At 37.9% G+C, this 23,561-nt stretch overlaps 1 protein-coding gene across 1 annotated transcript in view; it reads right to left on the reverse strand.

The window, feature by feature from the left end:
- Positions 1 to 925: 925 nt before the first annotated feature.
- The window catches only part of LOC137625963 (uncharacterized), a 64,123-nt gene continuing 41,487 nt past the window's right edge, over positions 926 to 23,561 (reverse strand). Inside the window, exon 2 of the mRNA XM_068357030.1 lies at positions 926 to 3,047. Coding sequence (XP_068213131.1) covers positions 1,027 to 3,047 — 2,021 coding nt within the window. The 3' untranslated portion in view covers positions 926 to 1,026. The remainder of the gene's footprint in view (positions 3,048 to 23,561) is intronic.

Raw genomic sequence — 23,561 nt, forward strand, 5'->3', positions numbered from 1 at the left:
ATACTTCTCTACACTATTAATATGCAGCCATTTTTCAAATGCCCTCTTTTTCTCTTCCACTTTCATCTTCACTCCTTCATTCCACCATTAATCTACCCTTCCTCATGCTGCCTCCCAACAATTCTCTTGTCACACATCACTTGCAAGCCTAAGGAGATTTTCTTTTACTAACTAACAAAGAAATTAGGTATTCCAGTATTGATGGTGAGGTCAAAAGAAAAGCCATTAATGGCTGGAGAGAATATTTAGACAGGAAAGCAGATGAGGCTAACAAAGCTATGATTTCAGGGAGTGGCTATGGAGTAAGAAACACTCCAAGAATTATTAATGAAATCTCTATGAGGACAATTAGAAAGCATATACCCCCATCAAATTGAGAGATGGATCTGTTATAACAAAACAAGAGGAAGAAAAGCAATGTTGTATGGGACACTTTACTGAGGTCATGAACAGAAGATATGAAGGGAATAATTTGATCGATATATTTGAAGCTGATTGAAGGACCTGATGTGTTCATGAATGAATTCAGTGTGTTTTAAGTTGAAGCTATCATTAAGAAACTCAGGAGATGGAAAGCCCTTGGTTAGGATGGAAGTCAGAGGCTTGCCCCAAGTTGGTAGGTATGCAAGTAGGTAGCTCCCCCCTCACCCAAATGTCATTAACTATTGTAATTACCTTGTTAACAATTCAATGACCATTTCAACTTTCAGACAGTCTGTATTTACATAGCAACAAACCATAATCTATGAAGAATACTTTCAACATTTCTACTACGATATAAGGTCAGAGGTTTTCCTAACACCAGAGATTATACAACCATACTATTGTATCATTATTCTTAAACCTAAAACAAATAAATGTTTTTGCTAAACAAAAATATTTTTTTTTCAGTTAACAGTACCTCTAAAGGAAAATGAAAAAACAGTTTTGGTAAATTACTCTATTAAGAAAAACAGGCTTATTTTGTACAGGAAACATGGGGGAGTAACATGTGCAGTGCGTTTCATTCTAGACAAACTAAATATTTCATAATGCTGTAGCTAAGCACTTAGGAGCTCTAGGAGTTTTGGATAACATCTTTCCATCATCTTTAGCCAGTACCAATTGCCCAGCACTTTCTTCTGTCAGTTTTGCAGAATTTCTGAAATTTACAACTTTAGAGAGACCATCACATAGAACTAAAGAATCATTGTTCAGAATCCTTTGAACTTTTACTCGCAACCACCACCAAATCATGACAAGACCAACAATAAGCTGTATCTGAAAGACAATGCCACCTATAATAAGTAACATCATGGTGCTTCTCTGTAAATTTTCCTCCGTTTTATTCAAATTATGTACTTTATCTAAACAATCCCCTAATGATTCATTTATACTAACTGAGGCTGTAGGTTCACCAAAATCCATCTGATGTCTTCTGATTGTAGCAGAAAATGCTATACTTGGAGACGTACTAGTTGTTACTTTGCGAGTTTCTTGTGTGTGTAATGGAATTCCCAGAAAAGAGGAAACAAATTCTAAAATGCCATTAGGCAATTCATTAGTGGTTTGTATCTCTCCAGGGTATAAAGGAAACTTGCTTGAATTATGGCTTTTCTGATCAAATTCTAATCCTGTTCTTAAGCTAGATTTATTTAACAGATTTATAGATAGGGTTGTAGTTTCCTCTAATTTATCAACAGGTAATGTGCGTGTCACTGAATTAAAATATTGTTTTGTGCTGCTATGAGGTGATAAAATTGCATGATTTTGTATTTTCATCTCATCTGTATTAGAATACATGTAATTTGGCTCCAGTTGGTGGGTGATTTCCTTAGTTGCTCCCGCTTGGGGTTTTGGAAATGAATCTAACATCTTGCTTACCCAAGAATTAAGCATTTTAAGATAATTTTCCTTAGTATAAAAGCCTTTCAGTAATTTCTTGGATGATTCCTTATAAGACTTATTACTTGCATTTTGGAATAGTGCTGTTGAGGAACTGAATGGTCTCTTAAAAGAGCCTTTTACCAACTTTGTATTGGTGGTCAACACAGAGAGATGGGGTGATACAATTAGAGTTTTTACTTTTCCTGAAGTGTCTGCAGGATGAATTGACAAAATTGGTTTCTTTAATATTTCCTCATCTGTCATATCATCAACACCAAACAACCTAGAAACAGCCTTCGAATTAGGCACACTTGCAAAAAGGCCTTGATTAACTGAACCTAAAATTGAAGTAAACTCTGTATTTACATTACTTAAAGGGTTTGAAGTAAGACTTATGTGGGAAGGATTATCATGCTCTAACATGTCTATTAACTTTACTTTCTGCTGTGGATTCATATAGTTTTCCATTTCCACGGCACGATTTCCCTCCTCCGTTGGTGCGACCACAGATAGAGAGTTTACCAGCATTGGGGAATGATATAATCCCAAAAAAACTGAAGTTAGATATAATAGGTCTTCAGAAATTTCATCAACTTCAGATGGCAAACTTGATAACATATTAACAACACTGACTTTGGGAGCAGCATTATCAACCTTTTGGTCAGTATATTTTCCTTCAGATATGTAAAGTGGAGTTTTCTCTGAATGTATAGAAACATAGTTTGGTCTTGCATGATATTTTACATTACTATAATCAATTATATCTGTATACAAGGCTCCATGGTCTCTTGTAATAGTTTGTAGTTTACTGATTAAAAGTGGAGGTGGTCTGGAATTTTTCAAATGTAATGGAGATGCTTTTGTTGGAACTTCCTCTTGAATGGCAGTCCCAGAAATATGACTGACATAAGTATCATTAAACACACTCTGAAAAACATACCTACCTAAGACACTAGATGGTATTAAATCCGAGATTAATTCAACATAGTGTGATGGTTGTATTTCGTCATTACGACTTGATCCTTTCTCATCTCTTGTTGGTGATGTATGAGTTAAAAGCTGGTAATTTTCTTTTGCAATATACTTGGTTGCACCATTTTGTCGATTTTCATCTACAGAAGCTGAAGAGGACTCTAGGAAATAGTCCATACTAACTCCTCTTTGTTCCCCTGGATCAGCATCTGATGGGAAAATAAGATAAGAGTCTGAATATGAATATTTAAATCCCTAAATTTTGAATAATGTGCGGAGGTGAGGAAAGAAAAAACAGAATTACACAGTCCACCTCACTATATTTGAAAAGCAAAATATTGTAACAAAGTCATTTATATTTTTCTTATGTAAATACAAGTCCTTTAAAATAGGAGAAAACTTCAGCTATAGCAAGAACTGCTCTTGAATCATCAACAATGCAATTAAATAGTGACAGGTGGTACCAGAGGAAACCCCAACCCACATGTCTTAAACTGAGGGCCGAGATGAATATGGTAGGAAATGTGATTTTAAGGAAATAAGTTTGCATAACTAGGAAAAATACAAACTACGTTAAAAAAAAATAATTTTTTCCTATCTGTACACAAATTTCATCCTTTGAAATAGGAGATTCATGTTATGTATGGTATTGGTTATCCAAAATAGAATGGTACCTCCATACATACCTGGAATAATATCCATTCATTAGTGTTGTTCTACATCTCATCCGATGTCGCAGATTCTTCTTGTTAGGGTTTAATGATACGTTGGTATTCTTAAAATATTTTCATAATAAAATCAATTTTTGAATATACTTACCCGCTGGTTATATAAGAATGGCTAAAGTCTCTTGACGCCCGGCAGAAAATTCAAAATCTCGCACGGCTATCGCAGATATGCCAGGTGTACACTAGCGCCCTCGCGGTACCACAGGTAGAACTATACCAAACCCTTCAGATCTTCCATGCCCCATGGTCTCTAGAGGGGAGGAGGGTGGGTTTTTAACTTATATAACCAGCGGGTAAGTATATTCAAAAATTTATTTTATTATGAAAATATCATTTTTAAATATAAAACTTAGCCGCTGGTTATATAAGAATGGCTGATTGACACCCTTGGTGGTGGGTCAGAGACAGCTACATAATTGAAAATTCACTTTAAGAGTTACAAACAATTTAAGCGGTTCTCACCTGCTAAGGAAGCTGACAGCAATGCTCTGCCTCATTTTGTCTGCTACCTGTATTCTTAGGATATCCAGCGGTCCACCCAGGGGGCTGACGATCTCTAGGAGCTGTCAAACGGTTCAATAACCTATAACATGACAGGACCTCAACCAATACCCTTGTTCCGGGCACTCTCTAGGAATAAAATGACCACCTGACTACATCAAAGATTGAGGAAAATTGCCGACCAATCTTCACGTACAATCATAAAAACATATATAAAAGTTCCAAGAGAAGACCAGGGGTACTAGGAATTTAGGGAAATATAGTGGTGGATATTTCACCTACTACTGCACTCGTTGTTACGAATGATCCCAAAACGTAACCGTCCTCATAAAGAGACTGGAAACGGTATAAGTAATGCAAGGCGAATACAGGATTACCCCCTCAACAGGCTGTATGCACGATGCTTTGCAGAGAACAGTTTGCTTAAAAGTTACAGAAGCTCCCACAGTTCTAACTTCATGAGTCTTTACTCTTTCGACAGCTTAAGATCTGTCACACAACAGTGTGAAAGGACCTTGGTAATTAAAGTCTATACGAGATGATACAGCGTTTTAGACATAGATAGCGCAGGCTTCTTGACCCTGCACCAAAGAGCCTTGAATAGACTCTTAATTCCTTTGGTCCTGTCCTGATAAAACCTCCTCCTTTTAACCAGGCAAAAAACTCTCCTCAGTCCTTCACAAACCATATTCGAGAGGATAGTGATCTCGAAAGATTTAGGCCATGGATGAGAAGGACATTTGTTAATGACCAAGAAATCAGGATGCAAGGCACCTATGGCTTATCCATTCTGAAGTCCATGTTCTTGCTAAAAGAGTGAACTTCACTGACTCTCAACTATTGCCAGACTTACTCAGAAAAGTCTCCAAAGTTAGAAAAGAAACCAAGTGTAAAGGCTCGAATCTGTCACTACCGCGGAATTCCAGAAACAACCTCTAAATTCCGGGTTGGCGAATTTTGCTGAAGCTTTTAAGTCATCTCAAATGATCTGAGAAGATCTACAAGGTCTTCATTTGATAGATCCAATCTTCTGCGTCTGAAGACAGCTGCCCGCATACTCCTGTACTCCTTGATGGTCGAGGAGGAAACAATGTGTTTTCTTCTAAGGTCTAAGAAGAAATAGGCCACTTGTGTTCTAGAGTTACTAAATGAAGAGATTGCTTTAGCTCTACACCAGTCCATAAAGCCTTCTATTTGGGTTGCAAAACCTTAAGGCAAAGGTCCTTTGTACAAGCGATAGCCTCAGCTGTCTCCTTCGAACAACCCTCCAGATCTTAGGGGTTTTCTGAAATAATGGAGGCAGCTAGACCTAAAGCTTGATGGTTTGAAATAAAGCGTTCGTGATCCTGACACGGGGAAACTGACTAATGACATGCTTCCAGCATGCACCCAGCATGGTCTTAGCATGAGTCCATTATGGTTCCAGCATGCTGCATATGCTCAAGATGTCATGAGAGAGTGTCAAGATCTAGACCGCCTCCCGAAACGTGTCCAGATCGGTCGCAAGAAACCGATATTAAGCTAGGCTTGTTGAAAAGAAGCATCAACAACGTGAACCTCATGCTGTGCGGTTAAGACCTGATCGCGTGTAACCAGCGAGAGTTCAACATACTTAAAAGCCAAAAACTTGACGCAAAGGAGCGTTAGTTGCGTGGCCAGAGAGACGCGAAGGAGACAACAGTCTGTCCATACTGCTGTGAGAAAAAGACTTGACTGTATGCGTCTAGCATGCGACCATAATGTCACATGTGCTTGCATTGCCGTAAGGTGTCAGCGTGCTGTATGCGTTCACCTTGTCGTGTGGATACAGCGCTCTGCGTGCGTCCCGCCTGTTGTAAACCTACAGCGTGCTGCGAGGAGGCAACAGCATCGCGTCCGGTCAGTGGCGCAAAGAAGCAACTGTTAGTCTATCCTGATGCGGGAAAACCCTGACTGACCTTATTCAGCATATGTCCAGGCTGACACACGCATCTAGGTTGCTTAGGATTTCAGATTGACCTGTTTACCGAGAGTTGTCCGCATGTAGCATGCGTCCGCATGAGTGGTAGTCGCGTGTCCCACAGACCGCGAAGATGGGACAACTTGTTGAAAGGATCAACTTTGACTATCAGCGTCCAACATATGACCAGACTGGCGTCTGCGTCTGTGACTGCATGAGGGAGAGACCAGAATTGGCATCTGTGTCTGCGTGATGTCTGCTACAAGCGTCTGCTCTAATGCTTGCCGTAACACGAGCATATCTCTGTGAGGAAGCGTTGCTGAGCATTGGAGACCTACGCTGTCTGATACTAACGGAAAACCATTTCTTTGGTCTATGGTAGTCCTTAGACTCTTATAGGAGAAAATTCCCCCCCCCCCCCCCGAGAATCGTAAATGCTAAAAAGAGATGAAATTGACCTCTTTTAGCTCAGACCAAACATACACTCGTGGGGCAGCGTGTGCGCCAACTCGAGCATGAGCGAAGGCTGTGAGAGATCATCAACCGCAGTCCCATGAGCAACCTGGGAGAGTCCTTATGACATTTCCAGCGCGCCTTGTGCGCGACCAGAATGTATCCAATGCTATGAGATACCGTCAACAGTAGTCGTTAGACCCCAGAAGAAAGTATTAGACATTTCCCCAAACTGGGGAAGAAGAAGAAGCGTGAACAGAAGCAAACTGAGCACCTTTTCTCTCGAAGAACTGTGTGTCTTACACGATTTTGGTGCTGGCACGTCGCCTTCTTTCGAAAAGAAAACCTTCCGGCGAACATCAGTTACTGCAGGATGTTATTAGAAAACATACGACTCCTGAAAGGTCTTGGACGTATTGATTGATGACTACCAAGTCTAGGTTTTGCATCCTTCGACGAGGACAAACTCTTTCTTCCCTGAAAGTGCGTAAGATTCCAGAGGAAGAGCTAGGATTGTATGCAACTTGTCTGACTTCCGCTTCTCTCGTGGAAGAAAAACACTCTCGATTGCTTCCAGTTTAAGCATCGCGACACGCCTGCTGCAAGGGTAAGTTCTGTTTGCGTGCGTACACGATGAGTAACTTCCTAGTCTAGTAGAAAGAGAAAACGTAGAACGTCATCCTCGTCAGGGAACTGCGTCTTATTACGCAGAAAAAAGTTACAAGATCCGTGATACCATAGCGATGACGAACTGATCGCTTCAAGACATTCAAACTTCGCTCTTCTCAAGAGACTATATCACATGGTTGTAACGTCATAGTTCGACAATCGTAGGCGAAGAAAAGAGCTTTACTTCATCATTCCAAAGCGGAGAGGGAACGTCTTGGACTGCATCAACAGGATCGCTCAGCGGAACACACGTTTAACGCACAAGGTCCGCGATGTACCTCAGCCTACCGACCTTCCTTCTCCCAGGGGTTGGAAAGTAAGGAAGAGGTGTAGGGCTAGGAGTAAGACGAACACGAACAAACACCTCCTCCAGTGCACTGTGCTATGTTTATGAGTCACTAAACAAGAGCGTTTTAAAACATAATACATTAAATCATAAAAGATCAGCCCGTGGTGGGAGATATACTCTTACGCTCTATTCTCATAAAGGCCTTAATGCACTTCCTGCTGTTGCAGCTGCAGGCGCTGCATCAAACTCTACAGTAAAGTTCGTTACTTTTCTGAGAATGTTTTAATGTTAATTTATTTATTCATTTATTTTCTTATTTCCTTACTGAGCCATCTTTCCCTATAGGAGCCCTTTGGGTTAAAGCATCTTGCTTTCTCAACTAGGGTTGTAGCCTAGCGAGTAATAAAAATAAAATAGAGACACCATCAACGCAACTAGCAAAAACTCTGAAGTCGAAACGAGGAGCAGCAGGTATAAAATAAAAGGGAAACTCTTCAGAAAAACTCATGAGTTTCTGAAAGTTATTCCCTTCCTCCTACAATACAGTGAACCCTCGCTACTTCGCGGTTCAACCATTGCGGATTCACCACTTCGCGGGTTTTTTCCATAACCCATATATATATACATATCGCGGATTTTCCGGAAATTTCGAAAATACCACGAAATCTGAAGACCCCAAATACGAAATTTCGTTACCTGTAATTCCATTAATACTGTAATTAGTAATATCTGCTCTTACTGATTGTTCATTGCATTACATATGATATATAATTCAGCACAGAAAGAAATAAAACACGAAAAGAGAATGTGATCATACGATAATTCAGTACTGTATACAGTACGTAGTAAAATTAAATCGAACATGAAACGCAAATCAGATGCAGTCATACCATATTAGAATGGTGTAAGGCTGCTGATGGCTACTACTGTACTACAAATGTAATGGATGTGCTTCTTTTCCATGAATCTTTTGTATGTATACGTACGTAGTACTGCATCCAATAATATTCTTTGTTGCAAAAATCACATTTCGAATAAGCGTACGAGAGAGAGAGAGAGAGAGATAGAGAGAGAGACACACATCCTACAAAAGAATAAAATAGCATACATAAAGCTATTATTATTATTGTTATTATTATTATTATTGTTGTTGTTGTTAATAAAATTATTATTGTTATTATTATTATCATTATTATTATTATTATTACTGTATTATTATCATTATTTATTATTATTATTATTAATACTGTACGTACAGTATACGCGGGGTATCTTGTACTTTGAGTTGGTAACCTACGCATCATATAAGACGGGTTGTGATTGGTTCAAGCGCTGATAGATGACGAATCAGAACTCAAGTTTTGTTATCTAGCCTGTGATTGGTGTTTTGCCCGCATCTCCAGCTTCCAGGCTCTGTTCGCGGCCACTTTCTCTTACGCCGTATCGCTGAGAAGACGTTCTTAAGTTTGTGAACTTTAATCTGTGCTGTGTGCGACTTTTAAATTGAACTTTTTGTTGAAGTTTCTGTGTAAATCCTACTGTACAATGCCTCCCAAGCGTTCTGCTTCTACTAAGGCTGGTAGCGAGCCTAAATGCCACCGAAGGATGATAACGATTGCTGAGAAGGTGACGCTTCTCGATATGTTGAAAGACGGTAGAAGCTACGCGGCCGCAGCGCGCCATTTTGGAATCAACGAATCCACTGTTCACTATATCAAGAAGGACGAGGCGAACATTAGAAAGACGGCTGCAATCACCTTTAGCAGATCAGCGAAGTGAGTCGTTACAACGCGTAATAAAACGATCGTACGCATGGAAGGTGCTTTAGCTGTGTGGATTGCCAACTGCCGGAAGAAGAACATAGCCTTGGATACAAACACCATCCGAACAAAGGCTTTGAGTTTGTATGAGAATTTTGCTGCAAAGGAACCTCAAGACGACGACAGCAACCATGCTGAAGAAGATGATGATGCAGATGAACCTCAACCAGGGACATCCACTGATTCCCAGCCTCAGAAACAACGTTTTTCCGCCAGTAAAGGATGGTTCGCGAAGTTTCAGAAACGCTTCGCCCTGAAAAGCGTTTCCCTGCATGGCGAGGCTGCTTCGGCTGACACTGCCGCTGCTGAAACTTACGTGAACCAGACGTTCAAGAATATTATCGCCGAAGGTGGATACAAGCCGGAACAAGTCTTTAATATGGATGAGACCGGCTTGTTTTGGAAGAGAATGCCGTCGCGAACTTTCCTGTTCAAAGAGGAAGCCAAAGCCTCTGGCTTTAAAGCATTCAAGGATCGCGTTACCCTCGTGATGTGTGGCAATGCTGCTGGATTTTTGCTAAAGCCGGGGCTTATTTATAAGTCGAAAAATCCTCGCGCTTTGAAAAATAAGAATAAGAATCTCCTTCCCGTGTACTGGATGCATAATCCAAAAGCATGGATTACAAAGATGCTGACCTCCAACTGGTTCCACCAGTGTTTCATCCCGCAAGTCAATGAATACCTCGTAGAGAAGGGCTTGCCATTCAAGATCCTTCTCCTTATGGATAACGCTGGTGGACACGCAACTGACCTGTCGCGTGAGGGCGTTCAGGTTGAGTTCCTGCCACCCAACACCACGTCATCAATTCAACCGATGGACCAGGGGGTTATCACGGCGTTCAAGGCCCTCTACACGAAGAATACCTTGGCGGACCTCGTTGCGTGTGTGGATGCTGCCCAAGATGACGAGGATGAAGATTTTAACTTGAAGGCGTACTGGCGGCAGTACACCATAGCCACGTGCCTGAAGAATATTCAGAAGGCACTGCAAGAGATGAAACCTGCAACTGTGAATGCGAGCTGGAAGAAGTTGTGGCCCCAGATTGTTTACGACGACGAGGGATTTACTCCGTCGGAAATCCAACACTCTGCAATACGCAAATCTGTGCAGTTGGCTGCCATAATTGGAGGCGACGGGTTTGGCGACATGACGACTGAAGACGTCGATGAGTTGTTGGACTGCCATTCCCAGCCGCTAACTGACGCAGACCTAGAAGAGCTGACGAAATCGGCAAGCGAAGAAGAGAGTGGAACCCAGGATGAGACCCAAGAAAATGTCGAAGAAACGGGCTTAACACTAGAACGGCTTGCCAAGGTCTGCAACCATACAAAGGAGGTGAAAGAAATGTTGCAAGAGTGGGACGAGGATATGGTTCGGTCTATGCAATTCTCCAACAAGGTCGATGACATCATGACTCCCTACAGGATGCTCTTAGATCGAAAAAAGAAGCAGCAGCAGCAACTTCCGATCACAATGTTCTTCCAGCCTCGCAAAAAAGAGCCAGTTCCTCCTGCTAGTACGCCTTCGGAAGAAATTGAAGAAGTTGAAGAGGTGTCCCAGGAAAAGACACCTCCGTCTGAAGAGACGTAAAATACTATCATTGGCTGCACAGTAGAACACATCATCAGCTTCATCATCATCATTTCTACTGTGCAGCAAATTCATTGCCATCATCATTCAAGTTTTTCTTTAACTTCTTTCGTGGTGAGTACAGTAACAATCTTTATTTTTTACTTTAATATTTCAACATTTTAATATTTGTGCCTGTTTTATAGTTTAGTACTGTATGCATTAAGTTAAAGGGAAGGTTTTAAAAGTCTACATGTTGTAACTTATCATATTTTTTTTGTTTAAAATTTACATTTACGTACGTAAAACAATCTCTCTCTCTCTCTCGTAAATTGATTTTTTTTGTTTAAAATTTACATTTACAGTACGTACGTAAAACAAACACACACACTCTCTCTCTCTCTCTCTCTCTCTCTCTCTCTCTCTCTCTCTCTCTCTCTCTCTCGTAAATTGTTTTCCTGCTTTGCTACGTACAATATGTACTGTACAGTACTGTATGATTTTATATAGATACGGTAAATTATATTTGTAATAACATATTTTGTAAATGCTTTTACTGTAAATATCATTATTTATCACTATCATCATGCGCGTTAAATGCCTTCTTTGTTCTGAGCGTGGTTTTTTACTGAGCGTACAGTACTTTATGACGCCGTCATTTCAGGCGGCGTCATAAAGAAAAAAATTTCATTTGGAAGTCCTAAGAAAAATTAAGTAAAACATTGGTAATAACAAAATCAACATACTGTATAATCAATATAATCGATGCAAAAACTAACCTATACATATATGTGTACACTAAATGAGTTTGTTTCTTCATTATGATCAGAGATGAACGTAAACAAAACATTGGTTGCCATTTTTTATCGTGCTTTTTAGCGTGTTTAGGAAACGCATGATATAAAATCGCCTTTAATATTTGTGCCTGTTTTAGTTTAGGGTACTGTAGTACATGCATTAAGTGTTCTGTACATTAAAGGGTAGTTTGTTAACAGTACTACGTACAAGGGAAGGTTTTAAAAGTCCGAATATACATGTTAAATAAATAGGTAAATATGATGTCACTACTTCGCGGATTTTCACCTATCGCGGCCGGGTCTGGAACCTATCTATCGCGATAAACGAGGGTTCACTGTACTCTATCCTAGGAAGAGAAGTCTTGATTCCTAGGAATCCGCTCCTTAGGATTCTGAATTCAGACCTCAATGCTTAGAGGTTTTAATTCTAGTTCTCCCAACCAAGAATTAGCCCAGCAGGCCTTGGTCCGAGAAAATAATATCTTTCTAGTTAAGATTTATTCCTTAATATAGCGCCTGGAGCAACAATGACTCAACGCTAGACAGTCATGGTCAGGCTGACATCAAAGTCTATTGTCATAGGTAGCGAAGCGTCCACACCGAAGCTGACGCTACGCTCCATTAACGTTCCGCTTCCGTTGACGCACCATTCCGCTGACGCTTCGCTGGCTCTGCTGTCTGTCATGTCGCTTGGTAGCATGATATGCTGCCTGGCGAACGTCGGCGCGCCTGAATAGACTGATACTAAGCGCTATGAGCAATCGGTTGGCATTGAGTAGGTAATGGAAGTGATGCATCCACCTTCTCCCACCGTTGAACATTGCGGCTCGTAGGCCGCCTGTGCAACAACGAGTCGTTACCGTTAAAGACACGTCGCCTGTGCGACCGCGTCAAAGACCGGAATCGTGACATCCAACAGCACTGCCAACGGCAGGCTGATAAGACTGCATAAACGAAGATAGTTGCTGTTTCATGTCTAACAGCAAAGATCAAGGATCAACCTTAGGCGAAACGTATGCAGCATTATCTTCGTCGATCCCACAGCGCTTCCCACTGTCGGGAGACGATATCCTTCAGGTGCACGCGGCGGCACTACGTCCGCGCTGCATGAAACGTAACACACGCAGAACGAATCTAATTTTGTTTTCAGCTTAGCGCCTGAGGCCCGCATATAATGTTTGAAAACACTAATACCTCGCCTTATCTATAGCGAGGGTGAGCGTTCTGGGGATCGACAGAAAACGCTCGAGAGGACTTCTGTTCGGATCTTAAAAGACTGTAACGCCTGGCTACCCTCTCGATTCCTTTCGCCGTTCGACTTAACTTCTCCCATGGGTCCGGGAGCTTGACAGAGGTCTAAGGCTAGGATAACGACAGGTCCGAATAGAAGCACTCTCCACTGAATAAAATTCACTGCCTAATTTAGCACTAAGAAATTTGCATTTTACTCTTTGGTAAAAAGATATTTTCACAATTATCTGAAAATCAAAATATACGCTCTCTCAAACGAAAAGAACTCCATAGAGAGAGACTTACAATTCTGTCAATGGTTTGAATGGGAATGCAAAAGTCACTGAATCCCATATAAATGCAACAAAATATTAAATATTAAATATTACCTTAATAGATATATTTATAAATTAAAATAAGCCCTTAAATTAAGGGGTTCCAATAAAAGGCGAATTATCACCCGTACCCATTGGAACATCTACAATTAATATACGAACAATTTTAGTATTCCAAAAACCACCAAGTAAACGATACATAGAATCGTGCGCTACATCGATGGTAAAGAATACTGCATCGTATAAACATTAACTGAACTGTAACTTCCTTTAATCTCTGACTAAGGAAAAATACTGAAAGGACCAATTAATTGCAAAATAAAATGTTCCTTTTATATACTGTAGTACAACCTAAAAACTTGAGATGTAAGAAGAATGTACTATTCATAAAAATCGCTACAAAATATTGTAATATTGTAATGATACTGACAACTGCGTAACAAAAATAAACTGAACGCTAGTTAATCTTTGCAAACAGATCGAAGATTGTCTAAAGAAAAACTATTAAAAGGATAAAATTTTCTTAAAATAACAATCCTTTAATTTAATTTATAACTTAATACTTCAAAAGAAAGTATTCACTTATCATTCTTTGTAAAAAGCAAGACAGACTTTTAGCCTATGGATAAGGCTGTGACGTCATCAATGGACGAGATGTTTACATCCCGCCCTTATGCTTTCGTAAGGTTTAAAATAGGTTGAAAAACCTTCTAATCCTACCTTTTAAGTTATAAATACGTGATCACAGATCAAATAAAACAAATAAGCAAAAGCCCAAACTCAAAAAAACGTTAGTACATCACCAAATAACGTCCAAACAGAGTAAGAAAACGAGAGAGAATTTCCAATAGTACAGCCAGCTATGGCGGCAGGAGAAGATCTGAAGGGTTTGGTATAGTTCTACCTGTGGTACCGCGAGGGCGCTAGTGTACACCTGGCATATCTGCAATAGCCGCGCGAGATTTTGAATTTTCTGCCGGGCGTCAAGAGACTTTAACCATTCTTATATAATCAGCGGGTAAGTTTTATACTTAAAAATACACTTATTCTGCTAACGCTTACATTGCTGCTCAGCTCTCTCAAGTGTCTAGACAACTTGCGACTTGAGTGAGAATATGTAAACAAAACTCGTACACATGCATACAGAAAATAAAAGTGAGCATCGCTCTCAAAAAGATCGAATCCTACTGCAACACAAAAGTAAGAAGAATCGCATCATAACTTTAGGACAAGTAAAGAATGATTAAATCCTTCATAACATACTCTACTACACTTATAAACTATTCATAACATACTCTACTACACTTATAAACTATGCCGAAACACATTCTAACAATGCAATACTGTAAAACATTACTCTTAATACCCGTAATACATATAGTATTACAATACAAAATACATAACAGTCTCCTCCTCCTTAACTTTACATTGTACAAAACTACAAATCTAATCTCTCAGGGGGCTTCCCTCTATTCATCCTATAGGGAAGTACTTTAATTTCATCCTGTACTGGTACATGAATAGATTCTGAATCTACATCTGATGTTTGAGCATCTTTGTTAATATTTGATTTATGTACTTTTGAAAATTTCTCATCTCTAACGTTCACATGATCAACAGGATTTTTATCTAAATGCTGCGTAATTGATCAACATGTTTTCACAATATTTCCACCAACCTCAATATCATAATGTAAATTTCCTATCTCTTTTACAATTTCTACTGGTACCCACTATTCTGGAGTATTGCATGATCTTACCATGACAGAACTAGGGGCAAAATGTCTTACTTTTGGAAGACTTTCAAATTGCTTATACAGTACCCTTTTTCTTCTAAATCACTTTGCAAACTTGGATCAAACAAACCTAACTTACACCTAATCCTCCTCCCCATCAACAAAGTTGATGGTGTCACACCTGTTGTGCTGTGTGGTGGTGTTCTATAAGACAACAAAAACTTACTCATTAAAAAACATGTTATTTGAATATGCTTTTCTGCATTTCATGTTATGCTTGAATGTTTGAACAAACCTTTCAGCCTCTTCATTCGTGGAGGGATGACATGTTTCTGAAAATGCATGTTTAATACCATTTACTTCACAAAAATCTTTAAATTCCTGTGAGGTAAACTGTGGACCATTATCAGTTACAATTCTGAGTGGAATTCCATGTGTAAAAAAATTTTCATTAATTCTTGAATTGTGGCATAAGATGATATCTTCATTGGAATCACTTCTGGCCACTTATTGTAAGCATCTACAACTATCAAAAACAAATAACCTAAGATTGATTGATTGATTTGAAGTTCTTTGGCATCCTGACATCGAAGGTCATTGACGCCGATATCATTTATTATAAATAAAAGATTAAAAGAATATTCAATTAAAACCAGAGAAATAAATATGTTATAAAACTTAAATAGCATTAAGAAGACCTGCTTCTGATATAAATTTAAAAATGCCACTAGAAGTAAATATGTTATGAAAGTTAAATAGCATTAAGAAGACTTGCTTCTGATATCAATTTAAAAATGCCACTATGATTGTACGACACATGTCCAAGGATCTTGGCAAGGATGAACCTGCCATCCTCACCTCGAGCCTCAAACAGATATCCATTTCTTAAATTATTATATCGGGGCATTCGGTCAACAAATGCCTCACTGTTGAAGGTACCAAACAGTCGTCGCAATAAGGCTGGTATTGGCCCTTCAGAAGAAACTCGTGTCAACCGTGTGTGACCAATGCGGAGACAATAAAGAGACATCTTCCACTTACGGGGCATCATGTTATATCTCCAAGGAGATCTGAAATTTGTTACCTCTCTTGTCTTGTAGCCATCTAGACTATCCCAGTGCTGTTGCCAATTATTACAAAATTTCTTGATGTTAGGTAGGAATCATTACAAGGAATAGGATATCTTCTTGGTAGCAACTCCGATGCAGCATTCTTTGCCAGTAAACCTGCCTTCTCATTCCCAGACACTCCTCCATGTGCTGGAACCCAACAAAATTGAACCATTATACCTCTCTGACCAATAATAAAAAGCCATTCTAAAATCTTTAAAACTAGAAGGTTACTAGAATTAAAAAGTTCTAAAGCTTGAAGGACACTCCTTGCATCACTAAAGACGGTAGAATTACCCTCCTTCTCCAACACTATTTTCTCAATAGCGGTTAGTATGCTATACAGTTCGGCAGTAAATATGGAAGCTGTTAAGAGGAAGTGCACCTCTACAATTAAAATCCTTACTATGTACTCCAAATCCAATGCCAGCATCAGATTTGGAACCATCGGTATATATAAAAGTCGATCCCCTATGTCCTGCAACATGATCCATAAAAAGAGACCTGGCTATGAAGTCAGTCATATTATTTTTAACTCCAATAAAATATTTACAAAAAGATACCTTTGGTAATTTCCATGGAGGTGTTGATGATACCTTAAATGGAAGCACCTTACTTCTAATTATATTCAAGACTGTTTAATAATTGTTTCACCCGAAAGCCATAAGGTTGAGGATATTTAGGGTGCAACTCAAAGTACGATGTGTGTCTCACAAGGCTTGCAGTCTGAAAGGCTAAAGTGTTAGGGAGTCTTTGCAACCTAAACCAATACCAAATGATAGAAGACTTTCGGTAAAGGTCTAGAGGTAATTCTCCAGCATCAACAAGAAGACTTGTAATAAGCAAAGTTCTAAATGCTCCTGTGGACAATCTAATACCAGAATGATGTATTGAATCTAACGTCTTTAATCGGCTTTGGGTGGCTGAATTGTATATTTCACATCCATAACTAATTTTGGAAAAAATCAAGGCCTTGTATAATTTTAAAATAGTATTGCGGTCTGTCCCCCATGATGTATAGGACATCAATTAAAATATTCAGAGCCTTGAGACATTAGGCTTTTAATGCTTTTAAGTGAGAAACCCATGTAAGCCTACAATCAAATATCAAACCTGAAAATTTAGCTTCACTTACACATGGTATCCGTTGTCCTTTAATGTATATATCCGGGTCTGGATGTGCTTCCTGGGTACGACAGAAATGGACAATAGTAGTTTTACTTGTCGAGAACTTAAATCCATTCATATTGGCCCACTGAGTAATTTTCTCAATTCAGAGTTGTAGTTTTCACTCAACCATTGTCATTCTAGTTCCAGCAAATGATATGGAGAGATCGTCCACAAATAATGTTGAGGGAACATCCCGGGGAATGACCGAGGATATTCCATTAATTGCTAATGCGAATATAATCACACTCGGCACACTACCCTGAGGAACTCCTTCCTGACATTTACTCTCTGATAGCTTCCCCCACTCTCACTTTAAAAATTCTACGTGAAAGAAATGACTGAACAAATAGGCTCTCCTGTTACTCTTAATTCATGAATTGTTTTTTAAGTATACCATATCTCCATGTGGTATCATGTGCCTTTCAAGGTCAAAAAAAGACTTAACATGGTGCTGTTTGGAAGCAAAGGCTTCACAAATACGAGGACTCAAGTCTTATCAACACATCAGTCGTTGAGTGCATTTTTCTGAATCCACATTGAATCTGTGATGAAATACCCTTCTTTTCAAGGTACCAAATCAGTCTTGCATTGACCATCTTCTCCATGATTTTACATAAACAAGATGTTAATGCAATAGGTTGGTTAGTTTGCTGCTAAAAACTTGTCCTTATCAGGTTTTAAAAAGGCTAAAATAATGGCTAGTTCCCAAACACTTGGATAACTATGATCATGCCATATTCTATTAATAATGCTTAAAATAAATAATTTCGTACTAAAATGTACAAGTTTAATCATTGCATATGGAATTCCATCGGGTCCAGGGGCTGTATCGTTACAATTAGTAAAAGCGGAATCAAATTCTCTTTCAGTAAAAGGAGAATTATATGCCTCTTCCCTTCCTGTTACAAAATTTAAAATTTTCTTTTCTTTGATGCTCCTATACTGGTGACCAGGAACTCCTTCACACTTGCAAGATACATTTGAAAAATGGTCAACAAGGGCATTGCTGACATCATTTGCTTCAGTCACATACTGACCATTCACCTTCAACACTGGTGGTGGGTTCGGGGTAAATTTGCCGGCAATCTTTTTCCTTTTCCTCCACACAGCAGACGGTGGTGTTCTACAGTTAATGGAGGAAACAAAAGACACCCATGATAGGCGCCTCGCTTCTTTCATGGCACGACAGAACTGTGCTCTACATTTCTTGTATATAATCAAATTGCCCTCAGTGCGGTGTGTGTGCAGTCAAGTTAAAGACCTTCTTGTGGCTCTGTGCAGGGCAGTTAGTTCTGAAAACCACCAGGGGACTGGTCGTCGTTTGAATAACCTTGCTGTTTTGAAAATTGAATCAACTCCTGCTGTATGAAGGGTTACATTCAGTAAGTCTATGGCATCATCAATATTTTCAAACTGTTCTACATTTCCTTCAATTTCACTTAGCTCGTGAAATCTATCCCAGTCCGCCTTATCAAGATTCCATCGTGGAGATCTTTGTAAAGGTGAACCATTGTTGGTGTTTATAATGACTGATGCATGATCACTAGTATGCCAATCATCTAATGTCCTCCAATTGAAATTAAGGACGCAGTTAGAGCTTGCAACTGAAAGGTCAATTCATGAATAGGTACCTGTCTGAACATGGAAGTGTGTGGGCTCTCCTGTATTAAAGAGTCCGACATCCTCGTTTTCCATAATTGATGATATAATATTGCCCCTGGTGTTTGCTAAAACATCACCCCAAAAAGGATGTCTATCATTCAAATCTCCAAGTAAAAGAAAAGGTTGGGGGAGCTGTTGACCCACCTCTACTAAATCATCATATGATATGTTATCATTTGGAGGCAAGTACAGCGAACAGATTGTATATTTTCTTCCTATATCAAACCGTACAACCACTGCCTGCAGTGGTGTACGGACAGATAAAGGTACTAGGGGAACATCTCGACGAACGTATATGAGACTTCCGCCATGGCTCCCTACTCCGTGATCATAAGGTGTCCTATAGCTCATATAGGCCTATTCTCGAGGACTAGGGGTATTAGCATCAAGCTTGCTCTCCTGTAGACTTACAATTATGGGGGAATGCTTGTAAATTAAAAGCTTCAGTTCTTCATATTTGGCCCTTAAACCCTGACAATTCCATTAAAAATAGAGGAAAAACTATGCTTTATTTTTTAGAAGAACTTTTAGATGAAGTCTTCCCATTAGCAATTTTTGATCTAACGCTGTTTCCCGGTGGTTTTATTAGAGAGGGTCTTGATAAATATGGTTTTGTATTTGTGGTTTTCTTGTTGTCCTTTTGATCTAATTGTTGAGGGGGGTGGTGGACCTCAACTTGAATTTCTGATTTATTTAAATTGTCTTCTGGTTGATCAGAAACATCAACAGACAAAACATCATATTTATTTGATGTCATAACTAATATTTATTATGCAAGGGGGTGAGAGAGATGGGGGTCTCTCTCTTCCAATTTATAGGTAGTGAGGAGCTACCAAGTTTTCGCACCTTCTCCACCACAGGTGCCCCTAGTAACTTGGTTTCGGATGGAACCTCCATCAAATCAGGCAAGGACATGGCCTGAGAGAGGTTAGTACTATTGTTGGTCATGGGGGATGAAGTTTGTACAGAAATGGGCAGTGCCGCAGTTTTAATACACCGTGGCAAAGCCTTGGAAAGCAATATGCTTACCTTGTCATGCAAAACTTTACTATCATTAGGTGATGTACTTCTTTTCTTGGAATTACTGGCAGCACTACGTGGGTTTGGAAAACATGCTACACATTTTTTAATTTCTACAAACTTTAGAAGGATGTCCAAATTTGAAACACTTGAAACATTGTAAGGGCTTTTTTTTTTTGGAAAGGTCGAACTTTAATTCTTTCATTTTTAATATCTATGTGGAAAGGCACATCGGCATCCTGGAAAGTAAAGATAATCATTGACATCCCAGGAATCTTATGCACTTTCCACACTGTTAATGGGCACATTGCTAGTATTTCCTCTTCTGTTAATTCTTACAGATCTTTATGGAAGACTACTCCCATTCCGTAACTATATTTCAGATGGGGTTTGACATCTAACATATCACTACTTGTCTTGAGGTTAGACAGTACTGTATTACCGATTGCGTTTATGATTTTGCATGGATTAGGAAGCTATTTTTCCCCGAAGCAAGATACAGTATATCACCCAGTGCAATGGTTCCTACCTTTTTCTGAATTAGTTTGCCAATTTTAAAATAATTCCCATTACTCCCTTCAGGCTCGGCAACAAGCCACATTGGTGGTTTTGGCTTTCTTTGGGGGAGCATAGTTAATCAATATCTTTCTCAAACCAGTCAGCAGGTCTATATACATCCAAATTGTTTGGTATCTTATCACATAAGGCACCAATGATATTTAAGTTGTTAATTTTGATATTAATGACATTACATATTGCATTAAATGCTTCTTCATGATTATTGCAAGATATCCATGAATGCCATTTTTCATTTTCAAATTTCATTCATATTTCTTTTATCACTCCATAGCATCTAAATGCTTTATATAGCATATGATACTCAGTATTTATTGGAATTTGGGTAACATGAAGAATTTGAAGTTTCCCTTTGTTACCCGATTTACCGTATATACTCTAGAAATATTCGACTTTATGTAATTTTCCACCCCCCTATTTTGCCTTTAAAATCATGAATATATATATATATATATATATATATATATATATATATATATATATAATGTATAAATATACATATATATATGTACATATACGTACATATATGTAGATAACAGTACATATACGTATGTATACATATGTAGGCATATATACATACATATACATACATAGGTATGTATACGTATGAATATATACGTAATTATATATATACGTATGTATATATATACGTATATATATACGTATGTATATATATACGTATATATATACACGTATATATATCTAATATATGTGTAAATATACATTTATGCATATATACATATATATATACATATACATATGCATATACATATATATATATATATATATATATATACATATATATATATATATATATATATATATATATATATATATATATACATATATATGCAGAAGAACCACAGGGAAAATGAAAATACGAAATATACAATAAAGTCCTGACTAGTTTCGTGATACTTCCTCAGAGGACTGATTTATTGAGAGAGGCTTCTTTACAATTTATAGGGAAAGCAAGCGTACGAACATACACATAGAGATTTAGAGAACAATGACACTCCCTTACCAACTACCTGGGTCAGGTGTTGAGTAGGAGGAGTCCCCCAGCTCATTAGACACCTGCTAAAAAGGGTCATTTCTAGTGGCGGGTATATTCTTGTTTTCTTCTTTTTTTATTTTCATAGCAGTTTATTTATATGACAATACGGTAGCCTTATCTATATAAATACATAAGCAAAACATACACAAACATACAAATATATATATATATATATATATATATATATATATATATATATATATATATATATATATATATACAGATACACAGGCTACATATACAAATATACATATATACATATATATACACATACATATACATACACATACACATATACATACATATACACATATATACATCTACACATACATACATATGCATATATACATTTATATGTATACAACATTAATATCATAAACATATAATGGTGTATATATCAATACTTATATCTAGCATAACACTATATGGTGCCACTATACTTATGCATACTATATAAAATAATTGTTTCCTTTAATGAATGGTAGCTTAGGTCTAAATATTAATTTCACAGCGACGTTAATTATTCACAATACATTCAATTCTACATTAAGTGGTTAATGGTTTTTTATATAGCTTACAAATCTCTTTACATATAAAGGCGTCGAGTTTATACACTTCATGACCAATATTCAAGTTGTTTTCAAAGTTTTCTTTTATGAAACTGGACTCTATGATGTTTCTTTCCACTAAGTTATTTGAATGAACCAATTTCTTTGCACCTGACCAATTAATAGGGTGATTTTTATCTCTAACGTGAGCAAAGAGTGCATTATTATCTTGAGCATACCCGACACTTTTCTTATGTTGTTCAATTCTCTTTTCTAGGGCTTTACCAGTTTGACCAATATAGTATTTTTCACAAGCATTGCATGGAATACGATATACACATCCCTTGGTAATGTCAGGAGAATTCTTTATCAAGGCTGTTTTTATTGTATTTTTACTCTTAAATGCTACATTTACATTGAAGTTTTTTAACAGTTGGGGAATTTCTTTAAATGAATCACAATAAGGTAGTACAAGTAAATTTTGTGTGTTGTAGTTTTTTCTGTTATTACCGAAAAAAGTCTTTTTTGCTGTTCTTAGGGCATCATCTAACACAATTTCAGGATACTTTAGTTTTTTACCTATTGCTCTAATACCATTTATTTCGTCATATATATATTCAGGGCTGCAGACTCGAAATGCTCTTAAAAACATGGAAGTAAATACAGATTTCTTAACTTTGTTGCCTTGGTTTGAGTAATAATGGACATATGCCGAGATATTCGTTGGCTTTCTGTATACACTAAACTTGAGACTATTATTACATCTATGTATGCGACAGTCCAAAAAAGGTAGGGTACAATTATTCTCCAGCTCCATAGTGAAATTTATTGATGGTACCAAACTATTCAATCTAAGAAAAAAGTTATCTAAATTTTCATTTCCTGGCCATACACATATTATGTCGTCAATATATCGAAACCATTTTACATTATTAGGTATGATGTTATTTAAGATTCTGCTTTCAAAAAATTCCATATATAGATTGCTCAATACTGGGGATAAAGGGTTTCCCATAGCCATACCAAAAGTTTGTGCATAAAATCTCCCATTGAATTCAAATTTACACTCTTTTATACATAGTTTAATTAATTCTATTAAAGTGTGTTTGGAGAATGGTAGATTCAATTGTCTATTATCTAATGTTTCAGATAAAAATTCCAACATGTCATCAATAGGTACTTTTTTGAATAGTGAGACTACATCAAAACTGACAAGCCTACAGGTACTGTTAATCTGTACTTCATTCAGTTTGTACAGATTAACAGTACCTGTAGGCTTGTCAGTTTTGATGTAGTCTCACTATTCACAAAAGTACCTATTGATGACATGTTGGAATTTTTATCTGAAACATTAGATAATAGACAATTGAATCTACCATTCTCCAAACACACTTTAATAGAATTAATTAAACTATGTATAAAAGAGTGTAAATTTGAATTCAATGGGAGATTTTATGCACAAACTTTTGGTATGGCTATGGGAAACCCTTTATCCCCAGTATTGAGCAATCTATA

The sequence above is a fragment of the Palaemon carinicauda genome, chromosome 33 (assembly GCF_036898095.1).
Source record: "Palaemon carinicauda isolate YSFRI2023 chromosome 33, ASM3689809v2, whole genome shotgun sequence".
NCBI lineage: Eukaryota > Metazoa > Arthropoda > Malacostraca > Decapoda > Palaemonidae > Palaemon > Palaemon carinicauda.